Raw genomic sequence first — 19,385 nt, 5'->3', positions numbered from 1 at the left:
TGCACACTTGCCCTCCCGTTTCCCTGCAGAGAGGTCGGCTCTGTCCATGTCTGTTGGAGAGCTTTAACAGGAGTCACATCTTTGGGCACCCTTAGCTAACAGCAGGCAGTTCTGCTGTTGTCTCTGCTGAAGTGACTTATTTCAACTCTCAACTTTCTCCTCGAGTTTCTTACTGAATGAAGCAATATTTGAAGAGAGACAGTGAGACACCTTTGATCAAAAGCTTTCAAACTGATACAGTAACTTCACTTTGACTGCCTGGATATTGAAATTGTTTTGAATTAAACGTAAAAATATACGTTCTAAACATAACTTGGATTTTCTCCACTTGTGTGTTGATGGACATTTAGAATTCCCACATTTCAGGGATATGAAAATTATACTTGGATGAATAGCATCGCTGCTGCCTCGGGGGAACAGATGACCCCAAAGGTTAGTATGAGAGCATTCTTGTCGGGGTGAATCTCCTCTCACACTCTAAGGAGAACAAGCCTAACAGTGCAGTGGGATCTAAGAGAATGAACTATATGACTGCCATTCCAGTCTGTAGAGTTTTGTGGTAATTTTCAGATTAGGTTGAAGCCAGAAAACCAAATCTAAAGGTAATTTCCCTTGGTTGATTAACTTTATTTGATCTTTACCCAGTGGTGTCATTCTTGCATAATGCCAGCTCATCAGGTGGGAACTGCAGGGCACCAAAATGCAGAGAAGGATAATGATTAATCGGCTGGAGCTGTTAAAAAAAGTGATGTCAGAAGTTGCGCAGTGTTATCAAAAATGTCGATTGTGGACCTGGGCACATGTACAGCCAGTGTAAAGAAAGACACACACATTAGATGGATGTGAATACGCACAAACACTGTGCATGAAAACACTGCACCGCTGTGTGCGCAGCCTCCCTGTGACTTGCACAGTGTGCATGTCTTTGTTAGAGACGAGTGTTCATGAGTCACTACTGTCTTTCGCCTGAGGCTCAGCAGCCAGCCAGCTGAAGGAGGGGATGCATGTTTTATTTTAGTCGCTCTAATATGCCGTGAAGACATCATTATCTTGAAACACGTTGAAATCCACAGCCTCTGTTGTTTCAAATGGCACAGAAGATGTGGATATCTTTAAACTGTTTCATCCTCATCACAGTCTCAGCGATCACTGGATGTTTAATCGTACATGCTTCATTAGTTGTGGCTTTTGTTATTGCCAGCTAAGCAGTTCCTGTGTGAACCCTCCTTGGCGAGCAGAAGGATGTTATCTTTTCTGTCATGCACATACGAGCGCTGCCCATAGGGAGGAGGTGAGCATGCAGGGAGCTTGGCTGATTGAGGGCACAGAGACGCATCGTGCAGGGCTACAGTTTCCTGTGAATACTAAGGATGTCTCACAAGAGATCTTTTTGTCAGCATCCGATCCCTTTGAGAAGAGTCATGAATAGCAAGTTTTTGAGATCTTTTCTACTTTCCTCCCATATCATCAACATTTCCCATTTTCATTTTTCTTAAACCTCTGCAGATCCCAACAGTTCATATATCTCTTATACAACCAAAGTCAAAGAACTCAGTAGAAACACTTAATAGCACTGGTGGTTTGGCAAATGATATCATTCAAATATATCACAGACAAGTGGAGAAAGATTTTGGCATCAAAATCAATGTTTCGCCACCGTGACGTGTCGCCACTTTAGCCTTGACTGGATTTGTGATGATAAAGTATCTGCATGAAAGTCTATTAGAGATGAATCTTCTGCTCGGACAAGATTCTCAGAAGGAAAATGGATGAAGCATCCAGAGGGACGTCAACTACTTTTTCTGCAATGCTCCAGTTCATTGATAAAGTTGAGTCAAAATAAATTCAGATCTAAAGAAAAAGTGGATAGAAAGATAGAGGTGTGGCTGTTTATATGCCCCCCCCATCCCCCATGCTGTCTCAACCAACACTCCAAGTGCTATTGCCGCCATGTCTAACCTACAACAACAAAACGAGGCTTAACTCAGTAACCCCAGTCTCCTGCACAAACACACGCTCAGACAGCAAAAGGAGGAATCCCGTCTCTCCTGCCTTGAAAATGGAGCAGCCACCCAGTGCTTCAGTAACCTGATTACCCCAGCTGTCAGTCTGAATACGGTCAGGCTTTGGGATCCTCCCGTCCCCTGATCCTCACTATGGAATAGAGCTGACCCGCCCAAAGAGTCTGGAACAACCTCGGAACAGGATGGACACAAGTACACGGAGCCAGGAAAGGGAGACTAAATAAGTCTGTAGGTAAGAGGAGGCAGTGATGAGTTTTTGATGCTTTGCTGGGAGATTTTGTGTCAGGCTGATTTCACTTGATTGAGTCAGAAATAAGGCTTTATCTTAAAGTACTACAGATTTCATGTACTCGCGTGTTTCTGAGCGGTACGTCTTATGTAGATGCTCATGGATCTGTGCTTCTTACTTCATTTAATCCTGCCGTCTTATTTTAGAATTCAGCTGGGGATATTCTCATTCAGGAGTTCCATGCTGAACTGCAGAGAAAAGTAAGTGTAGTGGATTCAAAAGAGAAAAGTCACAGCCCAGAGGATAAAGGAGGGGGACCCTGTGGGGCCGCCAGTCACTAAGAGGAGGGCAACAGGATACGACTAGTGGGTGGACCTTGATGACCGCAAAACAAGTCTCTCACTTAGTATATGCTTCCTCTCCCTGCAAACAAGAGCATGAGTTTGAGTCATTAGGATTGCAGGCGAATTCCTCCAGTCTACAGAACTTATATATATATTTTATTATTCTGTGTTTTTCAGCTCTACCATTGATTGGCTTTCTTCCAGCAGAAGTTTTAAAGCTCAACAAAGACCCTGAATCAATCTTTGGACTTAACTAAACAAGTCAGTGTGCTGCAGGATACTGAAGACCCCCAAGCTGCATTTGGCAGCTCCAAAACTATGGCACAATGCACGCCGGATGCTAATCCTGCCAAGTTGATCCAAAATCCAAAGGCTGACATCAAGGAATCAAGAAGTGAGCCTGCATCAGCTGCGTCGGTCAAAGTCAGACCTGCAGACCTGGGGCTGATTCGAAGCTTGTCCAAGTCAGACTCTGACTTGTTGGCATCACCGCTCGGAGAAGAGGATGGAGGTCTGGCTGGCCGCAGTGGGTCGGTGTCTAATTGCAGCTCAGGGCGGCCGTCCACGGAGCGCATGCCTTCCTTTGCCTCCGAGTGGGATGAGGTAATACTCGCACTCTGGGGATGGGAAACAAGTGGGAGGGTGTAGAGGGCGTGGTGCTTTTGTAGTGGAAGCATGGACGGGATTTCAAGTCCTTAAGAGAGAGTGTGCTATTGCATGTGAAGATGTGAGAAAAAGAGAGAGCAACTGAGGATTAGCGTGAAATAAGAAAGAAAGGGAGTGGGTGAGGCAACCAATTTCAGTGGAAGGGGGAGAGGGAAGGAAGGAAGGAAGGAAGAGGGGAGAGCAGAGGTAGCAGCATGAGAGCGATCAGGAGTCCAGCAGAGGCAGGGATAGAGTAACTTTACCCAGGCTGTCGGCGGAGACTGCCTGCGGGCGAGTGCTTGAATGCATGAATGGCTTGATCACTTGCACCGACCTCCCTGTAGCAGCCCTGGCATCCAAGACTAATTGGGCTTGTGCTGTCATTCCACATCCACTCAGTACATGTCTCAGGGGCCGACCCACGCTTCCACTGTCTCCTCCTGCACTCCTCTGGCTCCTTTGCTGCGTCTTGCGCCATCTTCTCTCACAGCCACACTGTGAGAAATGCCCCCCCACTCCCCCTTTATCCCCAAAAGCCATAACTTGTGATTTTTGAGCACTTTGGAGCATCAATGCAGCACACACCCTGAAGCACTGCACAGAGCCCTTGAATTGAATAATCATTTCTTACCGCAACTTCCAAAAGCAATTAAACAGTTGCAACCTGTGGGGACAATGGCTGAAATAGCTGTTTACAGCTCAGAGACAAAATTATGCATTTTCCAGTGTCCGCAGCAAACGACAACATTGTTGAAACTTCCTGCTCAATGCTTAATCCCTATCACAATTATAACATTTATAGGATCAGACTGGCATTACGCAATGATGGTAATATCATGACGTCATGGCTGGAAATATGTAGTGAAAACCCCATTGGTTCAGCAACTTCCTACTCTGACTTTATGCATTTGAATTAATGCATTTTTTATGTGATGGCTCTCACTGCTTAAAGCTTTCGACATATATCTGTTATCATATCTATTATATATATCTATCTATATCTATCTATAGATACATATATATATATAAAATAGTCTCATTTTTTTAACCCAGATTTGATTAAATCTTGGCCAACAGTCTCTTTTACCACAACCTTTTGTTTCCAGGGCCATAGCTTCATCTGGGAATACAGGGGGTTAATCGACATCCAGAGGAGATTTGTATTAATATTGGACATACATGTTGGTTCTGATTCAGTTTTATCCTAAATATCCCAAAATAGGAACAGAAAATATATTTGAAAAGCTGAGCAGATTTAATAGGAAACTCTTACTGAAGTTGGTTGGAGTTTGTTCTGTGTGGTTTTATCCAGCGAAATCTGATCTCATGACCTCAGTAGTTTATGTAAAATCCTGACAATGGCTTTTGGCATTTTTCTGAAGGAATGTAGTGACTGGTTGAATTAGTATAGGGCTGCAGCCAACGATCATATTCATTGTCAATAGATAGAGGACAGGGAAACCAGCTGCAAGCATTCATGTCTGAGGAGCTGGTGAAAGTCGATTGTTTTGGCATTTTTACTTCATTCTTTCCACTTAAGACAGGTGGCTGGGCACCTTGGGAAATAAATATATATAATAATATATCTTTACATCAGGCTCCTTTGTTGTCACTCCATTATACACAGACATCTTGAACTTTAACTTGGCTTTAATGTACACTCCCTTTTGTCATCCCTCGCTGTACAGCCCCTGCTCTCCGCTCCGGCCCTCCGCCCTCTGACATGAATGTTTTTTCAGGCCATTTTGGGTGGAGTGTCCTGTTCTCAAGGGCATCCTGTTTTGCAGCTGCTCCCGAGTGTCTGTTTCTCTTGCAGATTTCAAGGGATTTGTTTGGGTTGGGGTGATGGGTGTGTGTCCGGGCAGGAGCCAAAAACCAACTCCGGCCTGTGTGTGTATCTCATGAGATAATCAGCCAACAGCATCAACATTAAAACGACGTGTGAGGCTCAGAGGGAGGCGTGTTATAAGTCAAATACAAACACAATTGTGTTGGTGCATGCACACAGACACACACAGAAAGCAAACATACTGAAAACAAACACTGACATTCAAATATCAGACAGAGAAAGTTATGAGTTGAAGTTTAACCTTTGAACATCACAGTACATATACTTTGAATTGTAGTATCTGTGGAAGCTTAACTGCTGATCATGGTTTGGTTCTGTTGTAGTGAAAGCACTTTTTTAATTTGACTGAAACAAATACAGTTTTTTTATCTGCACAAAAGAAGTTTTCACTTGCTTCTATTCGATAGTTTGTTTATTAGTTATTGGTTTATTTGTTAGCTGGATTACTCAAAAACTGCTAAACCAATTTCAACCAAAGCTGGTGGAGGAACTCTTTATATATTGACGTGGACTATTTACTTTCTTTAAAATTACATTTTCAGGGAATAATCTTTTTTTGCTTTGTACTGTAAGAACTAGATAATCCTGTGTAGAATTGTTTGGCCTTGATGAAGGTATGACCTCTAGTGCCTCTGCATTAGCTGAATATGTATTTATTATCTTTATGGACATCTCAACAAAGAGCAAGCGTGGTCAGGTGTCTACACATTAAGCAGTCTGAGGGTTTCATTACTCTAATTAAACAGAAATAAACAGAAGTTCGATGAGTCTCCTCTTCCTCCTGTTGTTGAATGAGTCTGCACAGATTACGGAGCGACGCTGCAATAACCAGGTCCCACCCTTACACGCAGATGTCAATCATGATATTTCGGCCCAGTTTAATTGCATCAAATAAGGAAATAGAACCAAATTTACAGGAAAAGTATCACTTGCTCATACAGCAGTGTGATGGGAACTAACTGAAGAAAAATATGTACTTTGAGTCTTTTGTTGGTCCATGTCCCATCTGCTAACATAGAGGAGGCGGGGTGTTAGACCTACACTGCAGACAGTGGGACTATCAAGATGATTTGGCTTTACTTTGGTGAAGCTGTCATGTCGTCCATCTTTATCAACAGTCTATGTAAGAACACTTAAGTCAAAACATGCAGAGTGTCCTCTATCATGAGGTTGATCTTTTTTCAGTATTTTTATATAATTCAAGGGGGATTCTTACTTTCCTTTTAAGAGCAATACCGCAAATAACCTTATTACGTAAGAAATCCTGCATTTCAGTAAGCGTTGCACGTGTTACTAAAAATAGAAATGGCATATATGATTAAGGTGATTGACGTCTTCTCTACATCTGTTCAATACTCAAAAGGCAAAGGTTAACACAACCACATGTTACAGATGCTTGAGCGGTTTCCTTCGTGTGAGTACTCTAAATTTCCCAGATGTATTCTAGAGGTCATAACATATGCAAGCTTTCAAAGTACATACAGTGTGCATCTTCACTTTTAGACCCTCTTTAAATGTATTCATACTATCATAATGTTGTGTCTTCATCAATTGTTTTAAATGCATGTGGCTCATCTGTAATAGAATAACTTTGAAATTGATAGTGTGACAAAAGATGCAGCACAGCTCCTGATGGGATTTATTCGTTTAATGGCCGCAGTGAAAAACAGACAGAATAACCCATGAAAACATTTTTGTGTTGGAGATTCCAGTTGATAAAAAGGGACTAATTTAAAGTATGTGTAAGCTGGTTTATAATTCATATAGAAAGCTACAGCAGAGTGAACACATCCTGAGATCTGGTGAGACAGATGTGGCACATGAATATGAGAGCAGTGATGATGTTGCTGGTGGGGGCAGGGTGAAGGGGAGGCACTGTCCTGTTTCGCCTGTCACACGCCTGTAACATCTCCCATCAGGTGTAACACCAGTGACCCCACTCTGCATCTACTTTGCTGTTTGTGCCGTCAGGTCACACGTGCCCGGACGGGATCAGAGCAGAACCAGTCGAGTGCCAAATCAAAGGGAAAGCTCTGGTGGATCCCTGGTTTCATAAAATGAAAATGATTGTATTGTCTGTAGTGAACAGATTTGTGTTAACTTCAGTCTGCACATGACAAACGTAGCAGGTCCTTGAACCTGCTTTTACTAAGAACTACTTTGCATTTGGAAATTGCATTTTGCAGGAAACATAATGGAAACCAGTAACATTTATATTCGAAATTAAAAAAATTTGAGAAGAGTGATTACACTCTAACAATCTTGGCCAACAACGACTTATTTTTTTACTCTGCCAAGGAGTTTATGTATTTGTCTATGTTTGCTTGTTCGTTAGTTGGCAGGAAGATGCAAGAAGTACTCAACTAATTTCCATGAAATTTTGTGGAAGGGTGGGGCGTGAGCCAAGGAAGAACCCATTCAATTTCAGTGTGGATCTGGATCTGGGGGCATTTCAAGGAATTTGTTTTCACTTTTTCCACATTTTCCTTCATATCTCAGGGAATAAATCTTGGTTCAGGCATGTTTGAAAATCCAGATCTAATGACTGCACATGTGGTTTTATAAGAGGAGTGTTGGAGGTATGCATTCTACTGATGTCATTCTAGTTGTGACATTTATGACTCACACAAACTAATTCCTCCAGTAGTTGTGGTGGTTGCTTCTACTGTCATGCTTTGTCTATGGCAAAGTTAAAGGTGAACATCTGCTGACAAAGCTCAAGATAATCTGTGTTGTTGGTTTTACCTTCACAAAGCTGGTTATGTTTTACCACTTTGTTTGTCAGTAAGACTACACAAAAACCAATGGATTTCTATTGGTGGAAGGTTTGAGCAGGGACCCTGTTACGTTTTGGTGCAGATCCATTGTGATGCTTCCAAGAAAGTTTTTTAACTTTCTTTAACCTTGTGTGATTGATTTTTTTTTTAAATCTCCCAGAGAATATTTCACAGACATTGACGAGAAAATCAGACGTATTTAAGGGACTGATATTTGTGTGTGAAAGTTGGTTCAGCTTAACTGAAATGGGCCTTGATGGTGATATGTGTTCAACTGATTGTAGTTTATAAAGGAATCTGTGTTGTCTACATTGTACTTTAAACATGTTGTCTATTTGTCTCTCCACATATTTGTGTCTGTCTACCTGTGCGACCATTTGGAAGACTTTATTTTTGAGAACTCGAAGCGTGTGTGTTTTCCTCCCTACGGCTGAAATTAACTGCAGAATGACTCCTGACTAAAACGGCACAAAAGCAGCATTTCCAGTGGAAACTACTGAAATGTGTGTAAATCCTTGTGTGTTGTGCCAGAAACGCCAGTCGCATGTGTGTAAACAGCTCAGAGCAGAGAAGCTGTTAAAGACTAAACGTCCATCAGCTGTCTGCAGCCGACTCCAGCTCAGGTTGCCATGACGACACCACCAGCTTCTTCCTCCCTGAGACGCAGACTTTAGTGAGATTTGGCTCAGTGAATGTCTTCAACTCCTGCTATTCAGTTTAGGTCTGTAACCGTCATCACCACAGTTTTTACACTGCGAGCGCGGCAAGACGCTCCTGAACACATCTGTGTCATTTTGTGTTCCTGGTGTCCAAAATGTGGAATAGAGTTTTCTGTTTTTCTCGGAAAAATCCGGTTCTTCATCTGTATTGTAGTCTAAGGCTCAGGGAGGAAAATGGCTTTTTGCTCAAATGCTTTCATTGTACGGAAGACAAATTTGTTCAGGCTACGCTTTGGCAAAATATGATATGTGAAGAGTTTGTGGCCTTGAGGGAACGTTCTGTGGATATTTTTCAGATCTGTTGTACAGCTTCTCCCACTCTGTTTATGATGTCAGCCCCCCAGAAAAACTGCAAACTAAACATTGAATATTTAGGAAATCTCTGCATCAAATGGAACAGAGGTTGGTGGGTTTGATCAACTAAAGGAATCAAGAGAAGGTGAATGTTGAACAAAATATTGGCCTTTGACCTGCTGGTTTATGTCTGGGACTGAGTATCAAACCAATGGATCACTGGTCTAACAGATTCACGTATACGTTTTATAGGTTGTATAAAAATATACAGTATTTGGCATCATTGCTGAAAAGTGACAGAAACTATGAATCGATATGGACAACATTTGTTTCACTTACTGATTAATTTCACTTCCTCATGCAAAATATGGTCAAATGAAGTCGATATCAAGCTTTTAAAACTACATTTCTGCTCATCTTTCAGTCACATAAAGAGCTGAATTCTTCTTTTATACAGGTGGAAAAAAAAATTGACACAGAGGAATTAAATTTATGATAATCTGACATGATCTGACGTTAACTCGCAATTCCAGCACGCTGCCTGACAAGCCGGGTTCAGAAAACCTAGGAAACGCAATAACAGTATATGACACACTTTACTGTGCAGGCCATCCTGACTCTGCTGTCGCCGTTCTCAGAGTATTTTATTTTATTTTCAATGGTTTTAAAAACTGTCACAATGATGAAAAACAGCCCTAATCATGAGCTCTGCCGGGTAGAATTATGTGATTTAGGTCTTGTGGTGTGGAGCTACTGGCCCATCTGTCTTTATTGACAATGATACTTAGGCAGTAATCCGGTTTCCAGACCAGCGCCAGTGAAGCAGGCAGCCTTTTAGTTTCCTTTATTATATTCAGCTATCATTTCCATTATCTGCTCTGTTTTGGGCTCATGGCCATCATTGACTTCACAGTGTACTGTACTCTCTCCACTCTCTCTATCTTATGAGATAGTATGTTGATGACTGGACAAGAAAATGCATGTTTTAAAAGATTACAAGCTGAATTGAAAATACATAGTCTTTCTATTACTACAAGGCAGAAATGATTGAAAGTGCACATCTCTCAAAAGACACATCTTGTGTCCCAGTTCCGTACTTTGCAAACTTGGTTTTTCTTTCGGGAAGAGTGACAAAATGAGAGAACTCCATGTCTGTCATGTATTTACACTAATTTTGCTTAATCTTTCATTTCTATGTTGATACAGAGCAACCACTAATTAAACTGAGGGACAGAATAAAACAATTTTGAATTTGCGGTGTTGTTCCAAATTCACAGTACTACAACATAATCTTCTTTGTAGAGGTAAGTAGAAGAGCAGATACCTCCACCAAGACTAATACTCTTCCATGCAAGAAAGTAAAAAAACACATATGAGTACTTAGGTCCATAAAAACAAGTTTTGTTGCCACTAAGTCATCTTAACTCTCTATTTGTTTGCCTCGGCTTATATACCAGCTGGAAAATATTGTGATTAATTCTGATTACATTAAAAAATTCGATTTCCTGCTTTACTTTAGTAATTCAGATTTTCTCCCTTGAAACAGAAGCATATCTATATGTTCTGTATTCAGGGGCAGTGATGCATGTAATGAGAAGAGGAACCGTGTAAGGTCGACTTACTCAGGGACAAAGTGTCAAACTCCAGGCTTCTGTACAGTAACAAGCAAAGTGCGACAAGTTGAAAACCACTGGATGAAGAGATGTTTTATGAAGCATCAAAAGACTTTACTTACATCACATCCGGTCACTGTCCTGTCTCTAAACTCGTCCTCGTCACCTCAATCTGTGAATCAGCTCCGAGCTCCTCTCGAGGTGTTGTTTTTAAAGAAATCACCAGATTTTACCGGAGTTTCATCTGAAGTCTCCGTGTGTTGACTGGTCAGCGCGTGATGGAAGTAACTCAGAAACAGAAGAGTTAACAGAAATTAACCAAATAAATTTTAAATACAACATTTATTGAATCAGTAGCATTATACAAGTAAACTATTATTATATAATTAAATTACATTTAACCTTTTTATACAGCCTTTTTGGTCCCAGGATGTTGGAGGCGGCCGTATTGACTGTTTTCCGGGGTTCAAAGTTTTCTTACGACCTTAAATAAATGCGAAGGGTTAAGTTTGGACTGCGGGAGGAATCTGGAGCATCCAGAAAAAAACATGGGGAGAACATGGTGCTATCCACTGCACCACTGTGCCGCCCCATGCAGAGAAATGTCACTCTTAACCCATCCGTTAGTGAGTTACTTAGATTTACAAGTTTATAATATAATAAAGCAAAATCCTTTTTTCCATAGAGTTGTCACGTGTTTTGAGTTTGAGAAGAACATGTGACGATGAACTAGAGATGATGCAGAATGACACTGGCACCAAGGACATCAGTTAATAACACTTCAGAAACCAGCAGAATCATTTCACCTTTCAGACTTGAACTTGAAATGATGAAATAAAATGGAACTGAAGAGCAGATCCACCATTGCATTGCATTAACATGTAAATCTCTTCAGGAAGCCACGCCATCACTCAGACTCCAGCACCACTGATTTAATGATACGGTCCACTCCGAGTCCCATGTGCACCATAACTGCTCTATCCGTTTCATTTCTGTGTGAATAGACCCAGTTGATTATTTCCGTCCTGATCCCAGTTCCCTGGGAAACACATTTAATTCCCACTGACAGCTGGACTTCAGTGCAAGGTAACCGGACCTTTTAATTTGTAATACATGTCCAATTAGGACAACTCGATGCGTAACTCAATTTCCGGAACATAATTTAAATTGACATGAAGTCATGTCAGCGCACGCCGAGGAAGCAGCGTGAAGTGCAGTGATGTAATTTTTCAAAAGGGAAAAATAAATATTAGAAAAACCTCCTAGTACTTAGAGCTACTTAACAGCATCATGAACTAAAGCCTTTAAAGTTGTAACCTGCAGTAATTGTGATGGAAGGATTAACTAGTAATAATCGTGAAGGTCTTATTATTTGTACCCTGAGCACGAAATAACTTAACAGCATATGGATGGATTGGTGGATTGATTACTTGAGACAAGAAAATATTTTTCCAAAGGTATATATGGCAACAAAATCAAACAAATATACTTTATTGTCCCCATGGGGACATTTGTCTCAGGCCAAAGTGCTACAGCCGCTGCAGAACAGTGCATTGTGCAACACGCAACAAAAAATCAGACATACAAGGACATATCGCGTAAGACCCAGAATAACAATGCAGAATAAAAGTGAGTTGAATATTGCACCACATTTAAAATGATAAAACGCTAAGAGGACATAACACATAAAAGATGAGATCTTTGATATCAGGAGTCTTATTTCAGAATCAAGAACAATAAGACTTTGAGTCTGAAGGAATGAAGGTCCATCCATCTAGTATCTATGGAGCTTAAGTCTGACTGAGTTATATAACATTAGTTCTAGCCAGGCTACCATATGTTCTTGTTTCTGACGTCTGAGGCGAAATGAATTCAGTTTACACGGCAGCGCTATTTCATGATAAGTACGTGAATTATTTGTTTGTGTGGTTACATCATGGTAACTTTCTTATCTTTAAATTCAAAACTATGTTAATCTATGTTAAATATCTCTGCAGCTAATTTAGAAGTGTCTCTTCAGTTGCAGTAGCACAGTCCACAGCTGGACTTGAACCGGGTGGCCGGTTCACGTCCAGCATGGATGGAAGTTGGAGAGGTGCTAGTTCACCCCCTGGGCACTGCCGAGGTGCCCTTGAGCAAGGCACCGAACCCCCCAATTGCCCCCCCCGGGCACCTTCATGGCTGCCCACTGTTCCGTGTGTGGTCACTGTGTGGATTGTGTTCCGTGTGTGCTCCGTTCACACGGATGGGTTAAATACAGAGGTCAAATTTCCCCATGTTTGCATGTTGCATGCTGTGTGTGGGACCAAAAATAGGAATCTTAATCTAAAATGTAAGAGTGGTGCCCCCATCACTGTTGAGTGTTTTAACTCAGGAGGACAGTCTGCTGTGTGCGGAATCCCTAAAATGTGTAATGCAGTGTTTTATCAATTACATTTTAATTTGCTCAGAGTTTAGAATAACTGTTTGATTGGAGGAAGATGACTGACGGTTCAAAAGCAGCACTGTTACCTGGAGAATCCTTTATGTAATATATTTATGCTCAATGCCAAAGCTCTGGCTGGCGTGAATGAGGCTGCATGTGCAGGATGTTATGAAATATTTCAGCACTTTAACTGTGATGACGCTGGTTTCCTCAGAAGCAGCATTTTGGTGACAGGTTTTAATAAAGGTGCACTTAAGCTTAGATGTAATGCAGTCCTGGCGTGTATGTGTGTGTGAGATATAGAATGTAACTGGGTTAATTCAAAGAGTAATGTGAGGTCTGCATTGCTGGAGGCATATGCCATGCGTCCCACGTGCCTGACTTCCAAATGAATCAAGGCTTTTCTACAGTGTTGATGCCACGAGCAAAGTGCATAGGGCTTTTTCAAACACTAAATATTACATCAAATAAGCCTGGCTGTGTCTCCGGTGTCACCATTGAAAGCAGAATCAGCTTTTCAAGCTCACAAAATTTTCATTGCTGATTGTGAACACACTCCTCTGGTGATTCTAAATTTAGTTCACTGCAGCCTGATTTGCAAAAGGTTGCACATAAATTTGTAGGTGACCCCATCGCACTAATTGCCTTGTTCAAAGGTGTCAAAACATGCACGTGGGGTAACACCCTTCTGCAACAGCCAAAGAATATCAAATAGCATTAATATGTAGAGTCTGTTCTTTTTATAGCGGGGTGAACGCTACATTTGTTCAGTGCACAGGGACCCGTTGTCCTTGAAGCATGAAGTCGTGCGGCATTGCTCCTGAAACAAATTGCTTACATTTTACCTGTAATGAGCCTGATTATGATTCAAATATGTCGTACATATCATTTGCCCCAGACTGTTTCCTTGAGGTGGAATATCATGTCTAATAAATGTACTGCTGTGTGTATATATACTGAAGATATATGACATTTGGTGCTTGAAGCAAATGTCAGGTAAAATGAAATATCTATTTCCTTTGGGCAGAATGAGAAAATCGAATCCTTGTTTAAGACAGAACTGCTGCAAACGATTAACTTTAACACTGTTGTTTGTAATAAACTGAGGCTTGGGATCAGGATGAACTGATTTAAATGTTGATTTTCATTCATTTCATTGTGTAAGTCCAGATAAGAAGCAACCTTTTCATAATGAACATGTTGGCTACGTCATGGGCGATACCTCATCTGCTTTATAACGTCAGTACTGGGTATAGGATTGGTTCTGATCATAGACCTTATATAAAGATGGACAACACATCTCCCGTTCTCTCTCGTTTTATGAAAATTTAGTATCCCAGAGATGGGGGCCACCATCTTGTGCTTTTGGAGCCTGGTAACCATGGAGTGGCGGCGCAGTACGGAGTCCCACCAATGACGCTTTGCCCCATTTTTATTGCATCAAATAAATCAAACCTACTAGAAACGTGTACTTGAAGGCACATCAGTGTGATCAGAGCTAGCGAAAATGAAAAACCATCTTTGGAATAAAAAATAAACTAACCATTCACTAACATTGAGGAGGCGGGGTTTATGTAGTAAAGTTCAGTGTGTCAGTAGAATAAAATATCAATCTATAGTTAATATTTTATATCCCTTGTTGTTCATGTCTAATTGAAGATTGTAGCTACAGGTTGGGAAGTTATTAAATATTTTAATTAGCTGCAAATGATGAAAACTTAATGAGAATGGTTGAAGAAAACTCAAGGATTAGAATCTGATGACTGAATTTTATACTGGATTCAGATTATGATAAAAAATACTATCAAACACTAACCGTAGTATTGAATCAGATACTGATCCAGTGTATCGGTGCATTACAAAAAAACCCAAAACATTTACAATATTCACATCTTATCGTATTTCATTTTCTTTTTCTTCTCTTGATATACACATTCTGCATCTGGCACCAGAAGCACTTTATTTTATCTGGGGCTGCTATTCAGTTAACCAGCACAATAAACAAAAGCAAATAAACAACAAAGAAATGTATTTCCTGTCTCCTGGAAAGTCAGAGACTACTTAAATAAACATTTCTTGCTCTGAGCCCCTAAACAACTCGTCTCTGAGTTGCTCTGTAATCTCCCGCATGCAGCATTGTGCTCACTTAACCTTGCAGAAAGCTGTTTCTTTATTCTGCGAAGCTTAAATAATACAGGTCCGAGAGGGCAATCGAATGCTCACTAACAGATCTGAATCTCACTTTGTGTGAGCCTGGACCTGGGTCTCTCCTATAGGCCTCCATAATTTGGACTTTTCAAAAGCTGCTGTGTTTTTTCGCTGACTGCTCGGGGAAGTCATTGGATTGCTGTTCACGTCAGACTGTTACTTGTAATCCATCATTGCAAAGCAGACCACCTCCGTCCCAACGCTCCCAGCAGCAGCTCTCTGCTGTAATTCCTCACCCAGTGCCATTACTGCAGTGTTATTGTTTTGTAACTGCTTCGGCTCTGGTGGGGATGGAGGAGGGTTGGATATACGAGTTTCATGCACGTTTGTCAAATTGAAAGAATTTCAACACAGGATCTTTTTCATTCTTTGTTCTGTGTGAATAATCAGTGTGGATATTTCATGTTTCATTCTTATTCTGTTTTTTCAGATCGAGAAGATCATGAACCTGATTGGAGCAGGCATAGAAACGTCCAAAAGCAAACAGCCCACACGGAGCTCAGGTAATGCATCACCACTTTTTCTATTTTCTCGATGATTGATTTCAATTTATGCAGAACGGTCTACTGACTTAATGCTCCTGGACCAACAACAGACATTGCCCGGAGATATTATTTTCTCAGATTGACCGTCTGTTCTCCTTCCCATCTTAACTCGTGAGAGCTTTGAGGGAATCTCTTCAAATTTGGTACAAACATTCAGTTGAACACAATATCTCAGGAACGCCTCAAGGGAAAACGTTCCAATTTTGCACAAATGTTCACTTGGACTAACAAATTATTTGATTTTTGTGGTCGGTCGTCAAAGTTCAAGGTCACAGTGAGCTCACAAATGATGTTTTTGCCTCTTGAACATGATATCTTAAATCTGCCCTCAGGGAATTGTTTCAGATTTCGACCAGTTGTCACTTGGACTTAAAGATTCACTGATTAGATTTCATTGGTAGAAGGTTACGTGACCTCATATGAGTCTGTCATGTTTTATACATATGGTGGTTGGCAGAGCCACACAACAGTAGGGTGGTGATTCTAGTTTATGAGTTGTGATTTCGTGGTACGTAATTTATGAGTTAACGCAAAACAACAAATGGGTTTGGGGAATTAAGTCATCAACCATTTATAAAGCTCCTAATTGCCTTGTTGCTGCACTGATGATTGAATTGAATAGGAATTGTAGATAACATTAGCAGCAAACTTTTCACACTTTGTACCTGGTTACATTTATGTCTTATTCAAACACTTGGACATTAGTGTCGTTGTCCTTATAAGTCAGAGATTCAGGCTGTTATTTCTTTGACACATCATTGTTAATGGGAAACGTAATACTAAATTCCCCTCGCTGTCATATTTTCCTGTTTCTCTGTTAATGTATATCTTTATAGACTGAGCTGATAGTACGTTTCTTCAGGAGTCCTTCAGGCAGTGCAGAGGGAGAAGCCAGCTGGCATTAGCTCACTGTGTTTAGATAACACTCCTGAGGTGATACAGTATAAACCCACCTCCATTAGATCCTCCGCCATAAGGACGTTTCATCATACACTGTTGTATAACAGCCTGTTTCTGGGTCTGCCCAGCACTGCACAAGATGGATTTGAATAAAGTTTTCTATAATTTGGCGCAGTGTGCTTCACTGACCACACATCTGCTGACCACAGCAAGGTGTAGGAGCCAGCAGAAATGGTCAAATGTGATCAAATAAAATAAAGCGAGGATGGTGGGAAAGAAACGGCATTGGAATTAGGATAATTAAAACTGTCATTATTAGATAAGTAAATTTAACCTTACATTTCTTTTTCCTATCAGCCCATTGTAAAGTCTGACAGTATGCATGTGTATGCAAGCAAATTTAGTTTGACCCAAGCAACCAATTAATTTAACTGCTGAGCACAGTGAACATTCAGGGAATCTACACATTCCATCAACTCTCTTCCTGATTTCATAAGTTAAATTTTACTTCACTAATGAAGAAGAAACATAGATGAGTGGCGAGAAAAAAGTTGACATCTTAAACGTGAAGATAACAACGGCCTTTCCCCAATTTAATTATCACTATAATAAAAGTTAATTCATACAGAAGCGTTTAGAAACAAAATGTGCCTTTCAAAATAAGAAAGAGCAGATAATTGAAACTTCTGAATAAAGCTAATTATTCAACTAATAAAATAACTTTGCGATGACATCTCTCACATCACCACGTAAATTGTAATCAGTTCCTTCCAGGCTGCATTAAATAATAAGATAAATCAATTATAATCGTTAACATTATTTTACAATACATATTAACTGAGTGACCCGGGAGCAAAGCTGGTTTCCATGGTGTTGACATTAATTGTAGCTTGACTTCCAGCACATCCAAGCGTACTTAGATTAATTACTATGCTAACAATTAAGACCAGAGGTTGTGTGACATTACATAAAGGGAAATATGTTGTTTGTTTGTTTGTGTGTTTCACATACAGGTGTGTGCTATTTATAGACTCGTTTGAGGAAAGGCACACGGAAAGTGTCCCAGATTCAGCTGAGTCATGCAGTCGCTTGCAGATTTAAATGGAAGATTCTGCATAAGTAGCTCCAGAGGCTGCTTTTGTTGCTGTTTTTTGTGTCTGCGCACGTTGGAAAAAGAGGTTTTGCTTCTTTTTCTCAAAAATTTACTGAAAAGAAATAAGCAGGAGAGGAGGCAGAGAAGGAGGATTTACACAAAGATGAGAAAATAAATGGTTGCTCTTCATCCAACCTTTATTTCTTTTCTTATTTTAATTTGTTTGTCTATCATGAAGTGCAAAAACCTTTTCATGCACCTTTCCATTGTTTACAGTCCCACTCCAATCATGGAGCCAAGGACGGCCAATGAATTCATCTTTAGGATGCAGCTTTTCTGAACATCAGATTTTTTGTGGCTGTGAAAAAAAGCCTGCCCCTCATTTTTGTGCCGTTTTTCACACTCGAGGATGAGATTGTTTGTGTTGTGTGCCCATCACAGCACCTTGATTGTGCGCTAAGAGAGCGCTGAGTAAATGAGCTTAAAAAGAGAGAGGGAGCGGCGAGAGAGCTCAGCTAACAGCACGCAGGAGGCATCGGCTCGTGGTTTGTGTACAAGCACACATTGACGTTCAAAGGAAAAGAATCCGCCTTCAGTTTCCCTGAATTAATTCAGCTTTGCGGCTCATTTTCTCCCGAGCTTGGGTGTGTTGACAAGGAGCTTGTGCTTTTCTTCTCTAAGAAAGACTCACTTCTTTATCCAGACACAACCTCTACCTCTTCCTCTGTAAATAGATGCTTCTAATGGCTGCTCCTCGGAGTCAAGTCTAGACCTCAGTGTTCAAAAGGTGCAGAAACCCACTTGGATAGATTTGCCGGCTCGGCCTGTTTAACAGGGGATAAGACAGTGACCCAGTTTCCCCCCAGGGAGGAGCAGTGGATACTCTTGTCAGTCGGTAATTAGGTCCTATGACTGTGGGAGGTTTTGCAGTCCCAAATGTATGGAGGTAATTGGATAAGGTGGCTGGTATTTTTAACAGTCTTTGTCTAGATATTGTGGTTTAAGGGCTGAGTTTGGTTTGAGGCTCAGTAGGGAAGAGAAGAGCAGCAGCAGGAGGAGGAGGAGTTGTGGGATCTTGTAGTGAATCATAATTAGTCTACTTCAATCCTCCTTACTTTCTTGAGATAAGATGGTGAATTTTATCTCACCCATATGTTTCATCGCCTCCTCTTCCATTAGTCCTCTTCTGCCTCTTATCTGTCTTCCGCTCATTTTCTCTCTCTCTCTCGCTCCCTCTCTCCATCACTCTTCTCCTCGTTCGGACCGAATCTGACAGCAGCTCCTCCTCCTGCTCGAGATTGATGAGCGCAGGCCCTCGCCTATGACTGACGGGTCACGGGGAGACCTGACCTGGCCTTTTACCTGATCGTTACCTCCGCAACGCAACGCTGGTGCAGGCAGCCAATTACGGAGGTGGTCCAATCAATAGCCCTTCACATTGCCTCCCTCTGTTGGCACCGCTTTGCCTCGCCTTGACGGCCTCACCAACCGGCCTGGCTACCGGTTTGTGTGAGGCGATTGCGAGCAGCTTGAAAGCCTGCATAATTACGCTCCTGCCTGCAGCTGTACCCAGATAACAGGTGGCAAGCAGCCCCGACATAGGTGGGTGCTGAAGTACCGAACTCCCTGTGTCGACTGAAGCAGTTCTTTCAAAGTCAAATGGTCTTTTTAGCCCCCAAAAAGTATCTCGAGTTTTTAAATCATCGCACTTGCATATCCC

General features: G+C 41.2%; 1 protein-coding gene across 6 annotated transcripts in view; it reads left to right on the top strand.

Annotated features, from left to right (window-relative positions):
- The first annotated feature begins 2,660 nt into the window (after positions 1–2,660).
- The window catches only part of anks1ab (ankyrin repeat and sterile alpha motif domain containing 1Ab), a 40,495-nt gene continuing 23,770 nt past the window's right edge, over positions 2,661–19,385 (top strand). For all 6 annotated transcript variants that reach the window (XM_020096890.2, XM_069533760.1, XM_069533768.1 and 3 more), the window contains exons 1-2: positions 2,661–3,200; positions 15,558–15,630. In XM_020096890.2, the coding sequence (XP_019952449.1) occupies positions 2,916–3,200; positions 15,558–15,630 (358 nt within the window). In that variant the 5' untranslated portion in view covers positions 2,661–2,915. The remainder of the gene's footprint in view (positions 3,201–15,557; positions 15,631–19,385) is intronic.

The sequence above is a fragment of the Paralichthys olivaceus genome, chromosome 2 (assembly GCF_024713975.1).
Source record: "Paralichthys olivaceus isolate ysfri-2021 chromosome 2, ASM2471397v2, whole genome shotgun sequence".
In the NCBI taxonomy this organism is placed as follows: Eukaryota; Metazoa; Chordata; class Actinopteri; order Pleuronectiformes; family Paralichthyidae; genus Paralichthys; species Paralichthys olivaceus.
The sequence above is the reverse complement of the archived record's forward strand: the minus strand, read 5'-3'. Positions and strand labels throughout refer to the sequence as shown.